This window comes from Bubalus kerabau, chromosome X, assembly GCF_029407905.1.
Source record: "Bubalus kerabau isolate K-KA32 ecotype Philippines breed swamp buffalo chromosome X, PCC_UOA_SB_1v2, whole genome shotgun sequence".
Taxonomy (NCBI): domain Eukaryota; kingdom Metazoa; phylum Chordata; class Mammalia; order Artiodactyla; family Bovidae; genus Bubalus; species Bubalus kerabau.
Window position 1 is genome coordinate 50,828,081 of NC_073647.1, and position 13,917 is coordinate 50,841,997.

The window sequence follows — 13,917 nt, forward strand, 5'->3', positions numbered from 1 at the left end:
CTCTTCAAATCAGGTGGCCAAAGTGTTGGAGCTTTCATTTTAAAAGAAATCAGTTAAAATGCATAAATTGGAAAGAAAGGAAGAAGTGTGTATTTATTTACAGACAAAATGATTGTCTATGTATGAAGTCCAGTGGGACGTAGAAAAGAGCTATTACAATTAATTAGTGAGTATAGCAAGGTTTCAGGGTACTCGGATACTCTTGAGAGGACTTGGACTGCAAGGAGAGCAGACCAGTCAATCCTAAAGGAAATCAACCCTGAATATTCATTGGACGGACTCATGCTGATCCTGAAGCTCCTATACTTTGGCTACCTGATGTGAAGGGCCAACTACCCGGAAGAGACCCTGATGCTGACTGAAGGGAAGACTGAAGGCAACAGGAGAAGGGGGAGACAGAGGATGAGATGGTTAGATAGCATAACCCACTCTATGGACATGAATTTGAGTAAATTCCAGGAGATGGTGGAGGACAAAGGAGACTGGTATGCTACAGTCCATGGGGGCACGAATAGTTGGCCATGAATTATAGACTGAAAAACAACATCATTCAGGTGTTATATGAAAAGCGAAAAGTGCACTTGCTCTGTGGAGTCCAACTCCTTGCAACCCCATGAATTGTAGCCTGCAAGCTCCACTGTCCAGGATTTCTCCAGGCAAAAACACTGGAGTGGATTGCCATTACCTTCTCCAGAGGATATTCACAACCCAGAGTTTGAACCCAGTCTACCACACTGCAGGCAGATTCTTTACCATCTGAGCCACCAGGGAAGGCCTCTGGTAACTCTTAACATTTAATGTAACTATAAAATCCTAAAATATTCCAAAATTAATACCGAATGACAGTATACAACTTTCTTATTCTCCCACTTCTTACATTGTCTTCAATTACGTTGTGGTCCTCGAATATCTGGATCTCAGAACCTCCCCTCCAACTGAAAGACAAATGCAGTATGAGGAAGTGCAGAAGCTAAAAATAAAGTCAGAGACAGCACAAAAGCTCAGTTTTATTTTCTGCAGTTAACAATCTCCAAACAACTATGTAGACACTGAGCCCCCAAAAGCAGCACAGACATAAGATGAAGCCCGATCAAAGTACTGCAGAAAGCAATGCCCTGGGGAACGACACCTGAAGCTAGGGCACATAGGCTGGGTTTAAACCCTTCTTCTGTGCCGAGAAACAGGGCCCCCAAAGTGCTGCAAGGACTGCATCACCAGGGAAAGCTGCTCCAGACAGAAGACGATGGAGTTCTGGAGCAGGCCAGGGTCTTCAGCAGTCAATCGGCTACAAGGGAGGGAAAATGAAATTCAACTTTCCTCCGAGAAGGGGGAAGAGGAGCAGGTCCTCCCTCTGTTCCCGCACACCGACAAGCCCAGAGCACCACACTTTTCCTTTAGGCTTAACCGTCCATTATGGCTCCTCCTGGGCCCAGACTGGCCTTGGCCACCACCCAGCACCCACCACCCTCTCCCCGGCCCCGGACCCCTTTAGAACTCACAGAACCAGCATGCGGCCATTAACGTCGAGCTCCTTCCGAATCGACCCTCGCAGTTGAGTACGTGCAGTCAGGATGTGGCGGGCAAGGCCCGCATCCACGTGTGATGTGAAAGGCACAGTGAGGCTGCTGGTGGACATAAGGTTAAGGCACCATCCGCACTTCTCATTTTGCCTGTACGTCAGGATCCCTGCCCGCTGAGACCCGCCTTCTCCCACAAGGAGGCCGCCTAGAAAGTCCGGACCTCTCAGCCTATACCCTGAGTACACCCTGGATATCACCGCACGACCCTCTGGGACCCTTCAGGTTGCTTTTCCTCACCACCATCCACACTATTTATTTTGCCTCTACGACAGGCTCCCTGCTCACGGAAATACGCATTCTACCACAAGGCCACGGGGCAGACACCCTGGATATCAGCTCCCGACTCTCTGGCTCCCTTCAGGTTGCTTTTCCTCACTATCTTCCCCTCACAGCCAGACCACCCCTGACCCATATCCTCCAGCCCCCCCAGAGTACCCTCCTCCTACACTTTAGCACCACTTGCAACCCCCCCAAACCACCCCTAGCTCACATCCTGGCCCCCGCGGCCGCCTGGCCCGCTGGGGTTCCTGGAATAGGATACAACTGGATGGCTCGATTACTCAGAACTGCGGCTGCAGGTGGAGTAGCTCCATCAGGCCCTGGAGCGTGTGATGGCCCCGGGATCTTCGGAATGGCACCAGCTCCACCACCTGACTCTCCTGCAGCGCTGGGGCCTCTGCGACCAGCCAGGTCACCAGCGCCTCCATGAACTCCACGGCTGACGGCATCACCAGGGCCAGCTGGGTTGCCAGGGTCATCCTGGCCACCAGCACCACCCGGCTCGCTGCAGCTACCACGTGCTGTGCCCACTGCAAATTCCGCGGCACCAGGGTCTTCATCGGCTGCCCTGCTGGCTCCTCCACCGTGCGCGTCGGACTCCATCTTGAACCCTCTCCCGCTCCCTCCGCAGCCGGAAAGACTGAACCCTCCCTACAGAACCCAGGCGTGTACGGCGACCTGCAGCTCAGCATAGGCAGAGCGCCTGCGCACACTCACCCTGGTCCTGCCTCTCGATTGGTTCCCACCGAACATTCGTTCCCGCGATGACTGGAGGCTCTCGGGCAATGGACGCCCCCTGCTGAAATTTCATGCGTTAGTGTGCTGTGTCGCCCCCTACCGCCTGTGTGGACACACACCCACGTGGTCTGGGTGCTCTAAGTCAGCCCCGCCTTGGCCCGGAGACCTGGTAAACGGCTTAGCGGTGATGCCTCTGGGTGTGTGTGTTGGGGGGGGTGGGGCCGGGGGAGGGGCGCCAGTCCTTCATGCGCATGGTCAAGCAGACACTGCCACACTCCGCAGCGCACGTGACTGTTTCTTGTCCAAGCCTGCAAACCCCAAGTGAGCCCTGGTCCCTGTGCACCTCCAAGTCTGTGCCGTTGCCATCCTGGCCACGCTCATAGGTGACCGTCCTGCTGAGCGTACGTCCTTGTCATCAACTTCCGGAAGGCAGTGGGGCCCCTTTATGTCACGCCTGGTCTGTCCCTCTGGTGTCCCACACGTAGCTCACGTGTGCATTCGTGTGTCTCTAGGTAGGTGCAACACATGGGCATCTGCCTGTCCATGTTTGTATGTGTGTGTGCCCGAGGAAGATAGACAGTGCCTATGCACAGGTGCTAGCACATGTGTGTGTACCTGTGTGTGAGAGAGCATGTGGTCAGGTGCATGCACATGGGAGTATAAGTGTGTTTGTGCACAGAGTCATGCACATGGGTGTGTGTGTGTGTGTGTGTGACAGAGAGCACGTGTCAGAGGCATGCAGACTGGCATCTCTGTGTGCTTTGTTCATGCGCAGGTGCCTTTGCATGGTGGTGGATGGGGAACCAGTCCTGGAGTCCTGAGACTAGGGATGCGGAGTGGACTGTGCTTGGCCGCCTGAGGAGGGAAGCGAGGACTACTGTTGGACTCAGTGGAGATGGCATGGGGCTGGGCCTCTTGGGGCTGCAGGCACACAGACTGCATGGAATCCAGGCTAGGGGCTTACCCAGGCCCGCCAGAAGCACCGGTGCGAACAGCCTCACACAAGGGCTGCCGGAAGGACAACGGCCTCCAGGAAACCCCTAGTCGCGTGGCCTCTGCTGGCACAAGTCTCACGGGCCTTCCCTCTCCAGGAACAAGGTCTTGTAGCTCTCCGGAGGGCTGTAGCTGCCAGGTGCCCTCAACTGGGAGGTGACCCTGTGTCTGCTGGCCTGCTGGGTGCTGGTCTATTTCTGTGTCTGGAAGGGGTCAAGTCAACAGACACAGTGCTGCTGGGGGCGATGACGGGGCTCGGGCGCCACTATCTGATAGGTGGTGTGCGTCTGCCGGGGAACCACTGGTGCCACGGGAGGTGAGTGGATCGGGGCCACTGCCCGAGGAGGGGACAGGTACTTCAGTCAGTCCGCTTGATCCTCACTGCCTGGCTGGATAGGCCTCTCGGTGGCCTCCACATCGAAGGCCAGCAGCCTTCCCCACCCACACACAGTGTAGGGATTAGATTTTCCTCCATTATCACCTTTAGTTGTAGGAGTTTTGTAGGTGACCTTGATCAGATTAAGAAAGTCTCTTTGTAGTCCTAGGTTTCCAAGAGTTTTTAAGATAGTGGTTCTCGAATATTGCCAAATGCTTTTATGGCATCTATCCAAATGATCATATGGTTTTTCTCCTGTGTTTTCTTCATATGATGAATAACGCTGGTTGAAGATATTTTAATGCATAACCAATCTTTCACTCTCGGGACAGATCTTTTTTGGTCCTAATGCTGTATATATTCGCTGGATTAAATTTGCTAACATTTCATTTTTTTTTGCTTAATGAAGAATATTGTTCTATAGTTTTCTTTTCTTGCAATGTCTTCATCCAGTTTTGGTATTTTGGAAGGCTGGCCTCATAATGGTTTGAGAACTGTTAAAATCACCTCTATGAAAGAATTTGTATGGGTTTGGTGATATTTCTCCTTTATGTATTTCATAGCATTCACTACTTAAGTCACATGGGCCTGGAGTTTTCTGTTCCAAATCTTTGATAGACCTAGGGATATCTAGGGTTTTCACTTTCTTCTTGAGTTAGTTTTGGGAATTTTGGTCATTCAAGGAATTTGTTGATTTCATCTATTTTTGCAAATTTTTTTGGCTTTCCTCTTTTGACATTTATTTATTTATTTTAATTGGAGGCTCATTACTTTACAATATTGTTCTGGGTTTTGCCATACATTGACATGAATCAGCCATGTGTGTACATGTGTCCCACATTCTGAATCCCACTCCCACTTCCCTCCCTATCCAATTCCTCAGGGTCATCCCGGTGCACCGGCCCTGAGCGCCCTGTCTCACGCATCGAACCTGGCCTGACGATCCATTTCTCGTGTGGTAATATACGTGTTTCAATGCTATTGTCTCAAATCATCCCACCCTCGCCTTCTCCCAAACAGTCCAAAAGCCTGTTCTTTATCTCTGTGTCTCTTTTGCTTTCTTGCATATAGGGTCATCGTTACCCTCTTTCTAAATCCGATATATATGCATTATTATACCGTATTGGCGTTTTTCTTTGTGACTTACTTCACCCTGTATAAGAGGCTCCAGTTTCATCCACCTCGTTAGAACTGATTCGCATGTGTTCTTTTCAATAGCCATCCAACCATCTCATCCTCCATCGTCCCCTTATCGTCCTGCCTTCAAACGTTCCCACCATTAGGGGCTTTGCCAATGAGTCACCTCTTCAAATCAGGTGGCCAAAGTGTTGGAGCTTTCATTTTAAAAGAAATCAGTTAAAATGCATAAATTGGAAAGAAAGGAAGAAGTGTGTATTTATTTACAGACAAAATGATTGTCTATGTATGAAGTCCAGTGGGACGTAGAAAAGAGCTATTACAATTAATTAGTGAGTATAGCAAGGTTTCAGGGTACTCGGATACTCTTGAGAGGACTTGGACTGCAAGGAGAGCAGACCAGTCAATCCTAAAGGAAATCAACCCTGAATATTCATTGGACGGACTCATGCTGATCCTGAAGCTCCTATACTTTGGCTACCTGATGTGAAGGGCCAACTACCCGGAAGAGACCCTGATGCTGACTGAAGGGAAGACTGAAGGCAACAGGAGAAGGGGGAGACAGAGGATGAGATGGTTAGATAGCATAACCCACTCTATGGACATGAATTTGAGTAAATTCCAGGAGATGGTGGAGGACAAAGGAGACTGGTATGCTACAGTCCATGGGGGCACGAATAGTTGGCCATGAATTATAGACTGAAAAACAACATCATTCAGGTGTTATATGAAAAGCGAAAAGTGCACTTGCTCTGTGGAGTCCAACTCCTTGCAACCCCATGAATTGTAGCCTGCAAGCTCCACTGTCCAGGATTTCTCCAGGCAAAAACACTGGAGTGGATTGCCATTACCTTCTCCAGAGGATATTCACAACCCAGAGTTTGAACCCAGTCTACCACACTGCAGGCAGATTCTTTACCATCTGAGCCACCAGGGAAGGCCTCTGGTAACTCTTAACATTTAATGTAACTATAAAATCCTAAAATATTCCAAAATTAATACCGAATGACAGTATACAACTTTCTTATTCTCCCACTTCTTACATTGTCTTCAATTACGTTGTGGTCCTCGAATATCTGGATCTCAGAACCTCCCCTCCAACTGAAAGACAAATGCAGTATGAGGAAGTGCAGAAGCTAAAAATAAAGTCAGAGACAGCACAAAAGCTCAGTTTTATTTTCTGCAGTTAACAATCTCCAAACAACTATGTAGACACTGAGCCCCCAAAAGCAGCACAGACATAAGATGAAGCCCGATCAAAGTACTGCAGAAAGCAATGCCCTGGGGAACGACACCTGAAGCTAGGGCACATAGGCTGGGTTTAAACCCTTCTTCTGTGCCGAGAAACAGGGCCCCCAAAGTGCTGCAAGGACTGCATCACCAGGGAAAGCTGCTCCAGACAGAAGACGATGGAGTTCTGGAGCAGGCCAGGGTCTTCAGCAGTCAATCGGCTACAAGGGAGGGAAAATGAAATTCAACTTTCCTCCGAGAAGGGGGAAGAGGAGCAGGTCCTCCCTCTGTTCCCGCACACCGACAAGCCCAGAGCACCACACTTTTCCTTTAGGCTTAACCGTCCATTATGGCTCCTCCTGGGCCCAGACTGGCCTTGGCCACCACCCAGCACCCACCACCCTCTCCCCGGCCCCGGACCCCTTTAGAACTCACAGAACCAGCATGCGGCCATTAACGTCGAGCTCCTTCCGAATCGACCCTCGCAGTTGAGTACGTGCAGTCAGGATGTGGCGGGCAAGGCCCGCATCCACGTGTGATGTGAAAGGCACAGTGAGGCTGCTGGTGGACATAAGGTTAAGGCACCATCCGCACTTCTCATTTTGCCTGTACGTCAGGATCCCTGCCCGCTGAGACCCGCCTTCTCCCACAAGGAGGCCGCCTAGAAAGTCCGGACCTCTCAGCCTATACCCTGAGTACACCCTGGATATCACCGCACGACCCTCTGGGACCCTTCAGGTTGCTTTTCCTCACCACCATCCACACTATTCATTTTGCCTCTACGACAGGCTCCCTGCTCACGGAAATACGCATTCTACCACAAGGCCACGGGGCAGACACCCTGGATATCAGCTCCCGACTCTCTGGCTCCCTTCAGGTTGCTTTTCCTCACTATCTTCCCCTCACAGCCAGACCACCCCTGACCCATATCCTCCAGCCCCCCCAGAGTACCCTCCTCCTACACTTTAGCACCACTTGCAACCCCCCCAAACCACCCCTAGCTCACATCCTGGCCCCCGCGGCCGCCTGGCCCGCTGGGGTTCCTGGAATAGGATACAACTGGATGGCTCGATTACTCAGAACTGCGGCTGCAGGTGGAGTAGCTCCACCAGGCCCTGGAGCGTGTGATGGCCCCGGGATCTTCGGAATGGCACCAGCTCCACCACCTGACTCTCCTGCAGCGCTGGGGCCTCTGCGACCAGCCAGGTCACCAGCGCCTCCATGAACTCCACGGCTGACGGCATCACCAGGGCCAGCTGGGTTGCCAGGGTCATCCTGGCCACCAGCACCACCCGGCTCGCTGCAGCTACCACGTGCTGTGCCCACTGCAAATTCCGCGGCACCAGGGTCTTCATCGGCTGCCCTGCTGGCTCCTCCACCGTGCGCGTCGGACTCCATCTTGAACCCTCTCCCGCTCCCTCCGCAGCCGGAAAGACTGAACCCTCCCTACAGAACCCAGGCGTGTACTGCCACCAGCAGCTCAGCATAGGCAGAGCGCCTGCGCACACTCACCCTGGTCCTGCCTCTCGATTGGTTCCCACCGAACAATCGTTCCCGCGATGACTGGAGGCTCTCGGGCAATGGACGCCCCCTGCTGAAATTTCATGCGTTAGTGTGCTGTGTCGCCCCCTACCGCCTGTGTGGACACACACCCACGTGGTCTGGGTGCTCTAAGTCAGCCCCGCCTTGGCCCGGAGACCTGGTAAACGGCTTAGCGGTGATGCCTCTGGGTGTGTGTGTTGGGGGGGGTGGGGCCGGGGGAGGGGCGCCAGTCCTTCATGCGCATGGTCAAGCAGACACTGCCACACTCCGCAGCGCACGTGACTGTTTCTTGTCCAAGCCTGCAAACCCCAAGTGAGCCCTGGTCCCTGTGCACCTCCAAGTCTGTGCCGTTGCCATCCTGGCCACGCTCATAGGTGACCGTCCTGCTGAGCGTACGTCCTTGTCATCAACTTCCGGAAGGCAGTGGGGCCCCTTTATGTCACGCCTGGTCTGTCCCTCTGGTGTCCCACACGTAGCTCACGTGTGCATTCGTGTGTCTCTAGGTAGGTGCAACACATGGGCATCTGCCTGTCCATGTTTGTATGTGTGTGTGCCCGAGGAAGATAGACAGTGCCTATGCACAGGTGCTAGCACATGTGTGTGTACCTGTGTGTGAGAGAGCATGTGGTCAGGTGCATGCACATGGGAGTATAAGTGTGTTTGTGCACAGAGTCATGCACATGGGTGTGTGTGTGTGTGTGTGTGACAGAGAGCACGTGTCAGAGGCATGCAGACTGGCATCTCTGTGTGCTTTGTTCATGCGCAGGTGCCTTTGCATGGTGGTGGATGGGGAACCAGTCCTGGAGTCCTGAGACTAGGGATGCGGAGTGGACTGTGCTTGGCCGCCTGAGGAGGGAAGCGAGGACTACTGTTGGACTCAGTGGAGATGGCATGGGGCTGGGCCTCTTGGGGCTGCAGGCACACAGACTGCATGGAATCCAGGCTAGGGGCTTACCCAGGCCCGCCAGAAGCACCGGTGCGAACAGCCTCACACAAGGGCTGCCGGAAGGACAACGGCCTCCAGGAAACCCCTAGTCGCGTGGCCTCTGCTGGCACAAGTCTCACGGGCCTTCCCTCTCCAGGAACAAGGTCTTGTAGCTCTCCGGAGGGCTGTAGCTGCCAGGTGCCCTCAACTGGGAGGTGACCCTGTGTCTGCTGGCCTGCTGGGTGCTGGTCTATTTCTGTGTCTGGAAGGGGTCAAGTCAACAGACACAGTGCTGCTGGGGGCGATGACGGGGCTCGGGCGCCACTATCTGATAGGTGGTGTGCGTCTGCCGGGGAACCACTGGTGCCACGGGAGGTGAGTGGATCGGGGCCACTGCCCGAGGAGGGGACAGGTACTTCAGTCAGTCCGCTTGATCCTCACTGCCTGGCTGGATAGGCCTCTCGGTGGCCTCCACATCGAAGGCCAGCAGCCTTCCCCACCCACACACAGTGTAGGGATTAGATTTTCCTCCATTATCACCTTTAGTTGTAGGAGTTTTGTAGGTGACCTTGATCAGATTAAGAAAGTCTCTTTGTAGTCCTAGGTTTCCAAGAGTTTTTAAGATAGTGGTTCTCGAATATTGCCAAATGCTTTTATGGCATCTATCCAAATGATCATATGGTTTTTCTCCTGTGTTTTCTTCATATGATGAATAACGCTGGTTGAAGATATTTTAATGCATAACCAATCTTTCACTCTCGGGACAGATCTTTTTTGGTCCTAATGCTGTATATATTCGCTGGATTAAATTTGCTAACATTTCATTTTTTTTTGCTTAATGAAGAATATTGTTCTATAGTTTTCTTTTCTTGCAATGTCTTCATCCAGTTTTGGTATTTTGGAAGGCTGGCCTCATAATGGTTTGAGAACTGTTAAAATCACCTCTATGAAAGAATTTGTATGGGTTTGGTGATATTTCTCCTTTATGTATTTCATAGCATTCACTACTTAAGTCACATGGGCCTGGAGTTTTCTGTTCCAAATCTTTGATAGACCTAGGGATATCTAGGGTTTTCACTTTCTTCTTGAGTTAGTTTTGGGAATTTTGGTCATTCAAGGAATTTGTTGATTTCATCTATTTTTGCAAATTTTTTTGGCTTTCCTCTTTTGACATTTATTTATTTATTTTAATTGGAGGCTCATTACTTTACAATATTGTTCTGGGTTTTGCCATACATTGACATGAATCAGCCATGTGTGTACATGTGTCCCACATTCTGAATCCCACTCCCACTTCCCTCCCTATCCAATTCCTCAGGGTCATCCCGGTGCACCGGCCCTGAGCGCCCTGTCTCACGCATCGAACCTGGCCTGACGATCCATTTCTCGTGTGGTAATATACGTGTTTCAATGCTATTGTCTCAAATCATCCCACCTTCGCCTTCTCCCAAACAGTCCAAAAGCCTGTTCTTTATCTCTGTGTCTCTTTTGCTTTCTTGCATATAGGGTCATCGTTACCCTCTTTCTAAATCCGATATATATGCATTATTATACCGTATTGGCGTTTTTCTTTGTGACTTACTTCACCCTGTATAAGAGGCTCCAGTTTCATCCACCTCGTTAGAACTGATTCGCATGTGTTCTTTTCAATAGCCATCCAACCATCTCATCCTCCATCGTCCCCTTATCGTCCTGCCTTCAAACGTTCCCACCATTAGGGGCTTTGCCAATGAGTCACCTCTTCAAATCAGGTGGCCAAAGTGTTGGAGCTTTCATTTTAAAAGAAATCAGTTAAAATGCATAAATTGGAAAGAAAGGAAGAAGTGTGTATTTATTTACAGACAAAATGATTGTCTATGTATGAAGTCCAGTGGGACGTAGAAAAGAGCTATTACAATTAATTAGTGAGTATAGCAAGGTTTCAGGGTACTCGGATACTCTTGAGAGGACTTGGACTGCAAGGAGAGCAGACCAGTCAATCCTAAAGGAAATCAACCCTGAATATTCATTGGACGGACTCATGCTGATCCTGAAGCTCCTATACTTTGGCTACCTGATGTGAAGGGCCAACTACCCGGAAGAGACCCTGATGCTGACTGAAGGGAAGACTGAAGGCAACAGGAGAAGGGGGAGACAGAGGATGAGATGGTTAGATAGCATAACCCACTCTATGGACATGAATTTGAGTAAATTCCAGGAGATGGTGGAGGACAAAGGAGACTGGTATGCTACAGTCCATGGGGGCACGAATAGTTGGCCATGAATTATAGACTGAAAAACAACATCATTCAGGTGTTATATGAAAAGCGAAAAGTGCACTTGCTCTGTGGAGTCCAACTCCTTGCAACCCCATGAATTGTAGCCTGCAAGCTCCACTGTCCAGGATTTCTCCAGGCAAAAACACTGGAGTGGATTGCCATTACCTTCTCCAGAGGATATTCACAACCCAGAGTTTGAACCCAGTCTACCACACTGCAGGCAGATTCTTTACCATCTGAGCCACCAGGGAAGGCCTCTGGTAACTCTTAACATTTAATGTAACTATAAAATCCTAAAATATTCCAAAATTAATACCGAATGACAGTATACAACTTTCTTATTCTCCCACTTCTTACATTGTCTTCAATTACGTTGTGGTCCTCGAATATCTGGATCTCAGAACCTCCCCTCCAACTGAAAGACAAATGCAGTATGAGGAAGTGCAGAAGCTAAAAATAAAGTCAGAGACAGCACAAAAGCTCAGTTTTATTTTCTGCAGTTAACAATCTCCAAACAACTATGTAGACACTGAGCCCCCAAAAGCAGCACAGACATAAGATGAAGCCCGATCAAAGTACTGCAGAAAGCAATGCCCTGGGGAACGACACCTGAAGCTAGGGCACATAGGCTGGGTTTAAACCCTTCTTCTGTGCCGAGAAACAGGGCCCCCAAAGTGCTGCAAGGACTGCATCACCAGGGAAAGCTGCTCCAGACAGAAGACGATGGAGTTCTGGAGCAGGCCAGGGTCTTCAGCAGTCAATCGGCTACAAGGGAGGGAAAATGAAATTCAACTTTCCTCCGAGAAGGGGGAAGAGGAGCAGGTCCTCCCTCTGTTCCCGCACACCGACAAGCCCAGAGCACCACACTTTTCCTTTAGGCTTAACCGTCCATTATGGCTCCTCCTGGGCCCAGACTGGCCTTGGCCACCACCCAGCACCCACCACCCTCTCCCCGGCCCCGGACCCCTTTAGAACTCACAGAACCAGCATGCGGCCATTAACGTCGAGCTCCTTCCGAATCGACCCTCGCAGTTGAGTACGTGCAGTCAGGATGTGGCGGGCAAGGCCCGCATCCACGTGTGATGTGAAAGGCACAGTGAGGCTGCTGGTGGACATAAGGTTAAGGCACCATCCGCACTTCTCATTTTGCCTGTACGTCAGGATCCCTGCCCGCTGAGACCCGCCTTCTCCCACAAGGAGGCCGCCTAGAAAGTCCGGACCTCTCAGCCTATACCCTGAGTACACCCTGGATATCACCGCACGACCCTCTGGGACCCTTCAGGTTGCTTTTCCTCACCACCATCCACACTATTCATTTTGCCTCTACGACAGGCTCCCTGCTCACGGAAATACGCATTCTACCACAAGGCCACGGGGCAGACACCCTGGATATCAGCTCCCGACTCTCTGGCTCCCTTCAGGTTGCTTTTCCTCACTATCTTCCCCTCACAGCCAGACCACCCCTGACCCATATCCTCCAGCCCCCCCAGAGTACCCTCCTCCTACACTTTAGCACCACTTGCAACCCCCCCAAACCACCCCTAGCTCACATCCTGGCCCCCGCGGCCGCCTGGCCCGCTGGGGTTCCTGGAATAGGATACAACTGGATGGCTCGATTACTCAGAACTGCGGCTGCAGGTGGAGTAGCTCCACCAGGCCCTGGAGCGTGTGATGGCCCCGGGATCTTCGGAATGGCACCAGCTCCACCACCTGACTCTCCTGCAGCGCTGGGGCCTCTGCGACCAGCCAGGTCACCAGCGCCTCCATGAACTCCACGGCTGACGGCATCACCAGGGCCAGCTGGGTTGCCAGGGTCATCCTGGCCACCAGCACCACCCGGCTCGCTGCAGCTACCACGTGCTGTGCCCACTGCAAATTCCGCGGCACCAGGGTCTTCATCGGCTGCCCTGCTGGCTCCTCCACCGTGCGCGTCGGACTCCATCTTGAACCCTCTCCCGCTCCCTCCGCAGCCGGAAAGACTGAACCCTCCCTACAGAACCCAGGCGTGTACTGCCACCAGCAGCTCAGCATAGGCAGAGCGCCTGCGCACACTCACCCTGGTCCTGCCTCTCGATTGGTTCCCACCGAACATTCGTTCCCGCGATGACTGGAGGCTCTCGGGCAATGGACGCCCCCTGCTGAAATTTCATGCGTTAGTGTGCTGTGTCGCCCCCTACCGCCTGTGTGGACACACACCCACGTGGTCTGGGTGCTCTAAGTCAGCCCCGCCTTGGCCCGGAGACCTGGTAAACGGCTTAGCGGTGATGCCTCTGGGTGTGTGTGTTGGGGGGGGTGGGGCCGGGGGAGGGGCGCCAGTCCTTCATGCGCATGGTCAAGCAGACACTGCCACACTCCGCAGCGCACGTGACTGTTTCTTGTCCAAGCCTGCAAACCCCAAGTGAGCCCTGGTCCCTGTGCACCTCCAAGTCTGTGCCGTTGCCATCCTGGCCACGCTCATAGGTGACCGTCCTGCTGAGCGTACGTCCTTGTCATCAACTTCCGGAAGGCAGTGGGGCCCCTTTATGTCACGCCTGGTCTGTCCCTCTGGTGTCCCACACGTAGCTCACGTGTGCATTCGTGTGTCTCTAGGTAGGTGCAACACATGGGCATCTGCCTGTCCATGTTTGTATGTGTGTGTGCCCGAGGAAGATAGACAGTGCCTATGCACAGGTGCTAGCACATGTGTGTGTACCTGTGTGTGAGAGAGCATGTGGTCAGGTGCATGCACATGGGAGTATAAGTGTGTTTGTGCACAGAGTCATGCACATGGGTGTGTGTGTGTGTGTGTGTGACAGAGAGCACGTGTCAGAGGCATGCAGACTGGCATCTCTGTGTGCTTTGTTCATGCGCAGGTGCCTT

General features: G+C 52.0%; 3 protein-coding genes across 17 annotated transcripts; all 3 read right to left on the reverse strand.

Moving 5' to 3' along the window:
• Positions 1–744: 744 nt before the first annotated feature.
• Positions 745–2,596, reverse strand: LOC129638948 (EKC/KEOPS complex subunit LAGE3-like). Of its 8 annotated transcripts, none has more exons than XM_055563713.1 (3): positions 2,071–2,482; positions 1,500–1,625; positions 745–935 (listed from the first exon to the last, which is right to left on the reverse strand). In XM_055563713.1, the coding sequence occupies exons 1-3, from the start codon at positions 2,460–2,462 to the stop codon at positions 830–832; spliced, it is 624 nt and encodes a 207-aa protein (XP_055419688.1). In that variant the 5' UTR covers positions 2,463–2,482; the 3' UTR covers positions 745–829. The 8 variants fall into 8 exon arrangements, 5 of the variants coding, with proteins under 5 accessions (XP_055419688.1, XP_055419691.1, XP_055419689.1 ...); XR_008708105.1 differs by lacking the exons at positions 745–935; positions 2,071–2,482 and adding exons at positions 988–1,285; positions 2,577–2,596 and having other exon boundaries at positions 1,500–1,622; XR_008708104.1 differs by lacking the exon at positions 745–935 and adding an exon at positions 988–1,285 and having other exon boundaries at positions 1,500–1,622; positions 2,231–2,482.
• Positions 2,597–6,013: 3,417 nt separating this feature from the next.
• Positions 6,014–7,860, reverse strand: LOC129638940 (EKC/KEOPS complex subunit LAGE3-like). Of its 4 annotated transcripts, none has more exons than XM_055563704.1 (3): positions 7,340–7,860; positions 6,769–6,891; positions 6,014–6,204 (listed from the first exon to the last, which is right to left on the reverse strand). In XM_055563704.1, exons 1-3 carry the CDS (start codon positions 7,729–7,731, stop codon positions 6,099–6,101), a joined length of 621 nt encoding a protein of 206 aa, XP_055419679.1. In that variant the 5' UTR covers positions 7,732–7,860; the 3' UTR covers positions 6,014–6,098. The 4 variants fall into 4 exon arrangements, with proteins under 4 accessions (XP_055419679.1, XP_055419678.1, XP_055419681.1 ...); XM_055563703.1 differs by lacking the exon at positions 6,014–6,204 and adding an exon at positions 6,257–6,554 and having other exon boundaries at positions 7,340–7,835; XM_055563706.1 differs by lacking the exon at positions 6,014–6,204 and adding an exon at positions 6,257–6,554 and having other exon boundaries at positions 7,391–7,833.
• Positions 7,861–11,282: 3,422 nt separating this feature from the next.
• On the reverse strand, positions 11,283–13,134 carry LOC129638929 (EKC/KEOPS complex subunit LAGE3-like). Of its 5 annotated transcripts, none has more exons than XM_055563678.1 (3): positions 12,609–13,102; positions 12,038–12,160; positions 11,283–11,473 (listed from the first exon to the last, which is right to left on the reverse strand). In XM_055563678.1, exons 1-3 carry the CDS (start codon positions 12,998–13,000, stop codon positions 11,368–11,370), a joined length of 621 nt encoding a protein of 206 aa, XP_055419653.1. In that variant the 5' UTR covers positions 13,001–13,102; the 3' UTR covers positions 11,283–11,367. The 5 variants fall into 5 exon arrangements, 4 of the variants coding, with proteins under 4 accessions (XP_055419653.1, XP_055419652.1, XP_055419655.1 ...); XR_008708096.1 differs by lacking the exons at positions 11,283–11,473; positions 12,609–13,102 and adding exons at positions 11,526–11,823; positions 13,115–13,134; XM_055563677.1 differs by lacking the exon at positions 11,283–11,473 and adding an exon at positions 11,526–11,823 and having other exon boundaries at positions 12,609–13,095.
• Between the last annotated feature and the right edge of the window lie 783 nt (positions 13,135–13,917).

What these genes read in the sequence shown, in the direction of transcription:
- LOC129638948 (XM_055563711.1), bottom strand. Translation starts at nt 2,462, where the DNA reads ATGGAGTCCGACGCGCACGGTGGAGGAGCCAGCAGGGCAGCCGATGAA. An exon ending in GCGGCCGCGGGGGCCAGGAT is followed by an intron (nt 1,626 to 2,070) that starts GTGAGCTAGGGG and finishes TATGTCCACCAG; the next exon opens with CAGCCTCACTGTGCCTTTCA. An exon ending in AATGGCCGCATGCTGGTTCT is followed by an intron (nt 1,286 to 1,499) that starts GTGAGTTCTAAA and finishes CCTCCCTTGTAG; the next exon opens with CCGATTGACTGCTGAAGACC.
- LOC129638940 (XM_055563703.1), bottom strand. Translation starts at nt 7,731, where the DNA reads ATGGAGTCCGACGCGCACGGTGGAGGAGCCAGCAGGGCAGCCGATGAA. An exon ending in GCGGCCGCGGGGGCCAGGAT is followed by an intron (nt 6,892 to 7,339) that starts GTGAGCTAGGGG and finishes GTCCACCAGCAG; the next exon opens with CCTCACTGTGCCTTTCACAT. An exon ending in AATGGCCGCATGCTGGTTCT is followed by an intron (nt 6,555 to 6,768) that starts GTGAGTTCTAAA and finishes CCTCCCTTGTAG; the next exon opens with CCGATTGACTGCTGAAGACC.
- LOC129638929 (XM_055563677.1), bottom strand. Translation starts at nt 13,000, where the DNA reads ATGGAGTCCGACGCGCACGGTGGAGGAGCCAGCAGGGCAGCCGATGAA. An exon ending in GCGGCCGCGGGGGCCAGGAT is followed by an intron (nt 12,161 to 12,608) that starts GTGAGCTAGGGG and finishes GTCCACCAGCAG; the next exon opens with CCTCACTGTGCCTTTCACAT. An exon ending in AATGGCCGCATGCTGGTTCT is followed by an intron (nt 11,824 to 12,037) that starts GTGAGTTCTAAA and finishes CCTCCCTTGTAG; the next exon opens with CCGATTGACTGCTGAAGACC.